At 37.3% G+C, this 4097-nt stretch overlaps 1 protein-coding gene across 1 annotated transcript; it reads right to left on the reverse strand.

Annotated features, from left to right (window-relative positions):
* Positions 1-138: 138 nt before the first annotated feature.
* Positions 139-4094, reverse strand: LOC108383142 (nucleolar and coiled-body phosphoprotein 1-like; the record flags this gene model as incomplete). Its single annotated transcript, XM_017639524.1, has 5 exons — positions 139-631; positions 1577-2482; positions 3007-3210; positions 3551-3925; positions 4068-4094. Coding segments are annotated over 5 exons (1788 nt in total), but the record flags the coding sequence as incomplete, so codon positions are not given.
* Positions 4095-4097: the final 3 nt, after the last annotated feature.

A 4097-nucleotide genomic window follows, 5' to 3' on the forward strand; every position in this document is an offset into this window, starting at 1 on the left:
CCGCCACCGTCACCACCTCGGCCACCCCTGCCTCCTCTGCCTCCAAAGCCGCCGCCACCTCTGCCTCCAAAACCGCCGCCGCGACCACCTCTCTTATTCTTGAAGTCTCCACCTTCACTCTAGAATGCAGCACATGAAAAAGGAAACACAAATTATTTTATTTTTGAAAAATAAGAAATTCAAACGACACAGAATCTGTTTTTTTTGGATATTACACTCCAGATAAACAGATTCTGTTATAAATGCAGAGATTTAAAAGATTTTAATGATAAGCAAAGATATTTTCAGGTTTTATGTCATAGGCATAAATCCCCCGAAATCAAGTAAGTGCCTCAACATTAATTTGTACCGATTTTTATAAATTTGTGAATTCCATTTTCAGTTGCTTGCAATCATTTCGGAGCACAAAAAGAACAATTTCGTCGTACATTTCACCCACGTTGTAACCTTTATTTGAGGCACTTACCTTGGCTTCGAAAGACATATCTTTTACACGTGCATCTATTTCTACCTCCTCCTCACGCACGCGCCTAAATGGTGTATTTTTCTTTACTTCACCACCTGAATTTCTCTGCTCGTTTATTTTTGGTTTTCCATTGAAATTGGGTGTAGATGAAAAGCCATTTTGCTGCTTTAAAATTTGAAATGATACATTATAAATCTTATCAAATTATACTGTGACTCAAACAAATGACCCCCTGTTGATTTTTTAAATATTGGTAATGTTTTTCGAGCTAAATTTTTTTGTTGTTTTAAAAAACACCGTCCAAGCTATAACCAAAACCATATAAATCGCTGTATCAGACCTTATACAAAATTTAGGAAAATTCAACAAATTTTCATCAAAATTTCAAGCTTTTAATCGCAATCTTTAGAACATTTTCGGGTAACAGTTTTATAGCCCATACAAATTTAGTCTAAAAAAGTGCAAATTTTAAACGGCTTAAGATCGCGTTGATTTTTGAGAATTTTTTTACGGATTCTCCATCTCAAAAATCAACGCAATTTTTTTGCCGGTTGAAACTTGCACTTCATAGGACTAAAATTGTATGGGCTATAAAACTGCATGTATACCGTAAAATGTTCTAAAGGTTTAGATTAAAAATTTGCAATTTTGATTAAATTTTTTTGTATATTCCTAAATTTTGTATAAAGTGTGAAACTGTGATTTACATGGTTTTAATTAACGCTTGGACGGTCATTTGTTATCGCAGTATTTCTGAGGAAACTGAATTGATCCACATTATAATGCACCAAACTGATGAACATTTTTCGAAAAATACTCGCTAGTTTTGAATTAAAAAATATCATTTACTAAATATTGTAAGGGTAAAGCTGCCTTTACACGGATCGATTTCTGTCGACTGGAAAATCGACCGGACAAAACATTTACGTTTTCCGGTTTAACTGCCATTTACATGGGTCGATTTCGGTTGAACGACAAAAATCGGGAAAGGACAGCTTAAGCTCCTAAATATGGTGAACGGTTTTTAGCTATTTTTCTCCAAATCCACATATAATTTAATAACTTATTTACTAACATTTATGTATAATTTCATCCACGTATTTAGCTTACCTTGCCTTCGCCACTCTTTACAAAATTGCTATATTTCTTGTTAGCCTGATTTTGTCCAGCAGCAGATTGATCAAATTTTCTCTTCTCTCCAACTTTAGGATTTGGCTTTTGTTGTACCTTTTCCTCATCATCCTCGTCGTCATCGTCAGAGCTGCTTTCTTTCTTCTTTTTTGGAGCAAGGACCTTTGGTGTGGGCTTCGGCTTTTCATCTTCGCTATCATCCGAATCGCTATCATCACTTGAGGCTTCAGCTTTCTTAGAAGCAGCAGCAGCTTTCACAGTACCTACTGCTTGCTTTTTGGCTGGTGGTTCATCGTCCGATGACGAATCTTCAGAGCTTGATTGTTTCTTTTTTGCTGGAGTCTTGGCGGCCAGTGCTGGTTTCTTTGCTGGTGGTGGTTCGTCCTCTGATGAGTCTTCTGAACTACTAGAATCGTCCTTTGTTATTTTAGCAGGCGCTACATTCTTCTTAACTACAGGCAAGACTGCTGGCGTTTCTTCTTCACTCGAACTATCGTCCGAACTAGAATCCTTCTTAACTGGGGCCACCTTTTTGGCTGGCTTTTTTGTTTCTTCTTCAGAACTGTCTTCCTCACTCGAAGATTCCTGTTTCTTGGCAACCACAGCTGCTTTTGTTACGGGTTTCTTTGCGGCAGCAACCTTCGGTTTTTCCTCCTCACTCTCCGAATCAGAGTCTGAGGTATCTGCGGCTTTAGCAACAGCTTTGGGTTTAAGGGGTGCAGCCTTCGTGGGTTTTGTATCTTCTTCGCTTTCCTCAGATGAACTATCTGAATCATCCTTTTTCTTAACTACAGCTTTGGGTTTTGCAGGCACAGCTTTTTGTGCTGGTTTGGCTGGTGTTTTGACCTCTGTTTCGTCGTCTGAGCTATCCTCACTTGATGAGCTCTAGAAGAGAAGTATCAGATTATCGAATATTGAATATACATATGTACATATATAAGTATAAGAAAATATTGAATGATAATATCATATTATGTAGTTGGTAAATTTTATGTTTCTTTTCTGGGTTCTTTGGCTGTTGAGTATATCTCACTAGACAAAGATCAACACAGTGAGCTTGTTAACTTTTGTTTTGTTACCGGCAGCCAGTTCGAAAACGTCATATCTCCAAAAAATTTTCAAGAACGCTCTACTCCAGAATTTGATTGAAGAACGCCCTATCTCAGAATTCGGTTCAAAAACGCCCTATCTTAGCTGAAAATACATAGAAAATGTGCTGAGATAGGGCGTTTTTGATTCGGCTGCTGAGATAGGGCGTTTTCCAATCAAATTCTGAAAAAGGGAGTTCTTTAATAAAATTCGGAATAAAATAAACAGTTTCTACACTTTTGTATTAGTATCTCGTGATTAAGCTAACCTAGCGCTAACTTGCGGTATGTGCAAAAAAAAAAACAGGCCATATATCTTACTTTTTTTGCAGCCTTTTGTGGAACCGGTTTGGTTGCTACAACTTTAGGAGCAGGCTTTTCATCCTCAGAACTGTCCTCGCTGGTAGACTCATCTTTCTTCGCTTGTGGTTGGGTTTTCTTTACTACTGCAGGCACAGCTTTTTGTGCTGGTTTGGCTGGCGTTTTGACCTCTGTTTCGTCGTCTGAGCTATCCTCACTTGAACTCTAGAAGAGAAATATCAGATTATCGAATATTGAATATACATACATACATAAGTATATAAAAAAATATTGAATGTTATGTATTTGGTAAATTTTAGATCAGTTTTTTTGACACATTACATATCTTCATCTGAGTTGGGTTTGCTCATGATTCATGAATCATGGGGTTTGCTGGCGCTGAAATTCTTGATTTTTTAATTTCATAGAAAATTTAATTAACTATCAAGTTATGACGTTAAGTTTTGGACACGAAAATATTTTTTTGAGATTGAACAGTTTTTACACTTTTGTATTTGCCACTAACTTGCGGGAATATGCAAAAAAAACAGGCCTTATATCTTACTTTTTTTGTAGCCTTTTGTGGAACCGGTTTAGTTGCTACAACTTTGGGAGCAGGCTTTTCATCCTCAGAACTGTCTTCGCTGGAAGAATCATCTTTCTTCGCTTGTGGTTGGGTTTTCTTTACTACTGCAGGCGCAACTTTTTTTGCCGGTTTGGCCTCTTCATCGCTGTCACTATCTTCTGAACTATCCTCCGATTCAGCTTTCTTAGCAGCTGCTTTGATCAAAGGAGTTTTGGGGACAGGCTTTGAATCTTCCTCGCTACTATCTTCTTCACTTGATTCTTGCTTTTGCTTCTGTGGTACCTTAACATTAGCTGGTTTGCCTGGTGTTTTAACTTTTGGTTCTTCGTCAGAGCTATCATCACTTGATGAAGTCTGGAAAACAAATATCAGATTATTGAATATAAATACTTGAGAGGCATTTGGTAAATTAAAGGTCTTTTTTTTAATGCATTTTTACGATGACGTGTTTGTGCCTCGTAACTTGTACTAATATGTAAAAAAAAAACAGGCTTACTTTTTTTGCGGCTTTTTGTGGAGCCGGTTT

This window comes from Rhagoletis zephyria, unplaced genomic scaffold (genome assembly GCF_001687245.7).
Source record: "Rhagoletis zephyria isolate East Lansing unplaced genomic scaffold, Rhagoletis_zephyria_1.1 Rzeph_scaffold_30988, whole genome shotgun sequence".
In the NCBI taxonomy this organism is placed as follows: Eukaryota; Metazoa; Arthropoda; class Insecta; order Diptera; family Tephritidae; genus Rhagoletis; species Rhagoletis zephyria.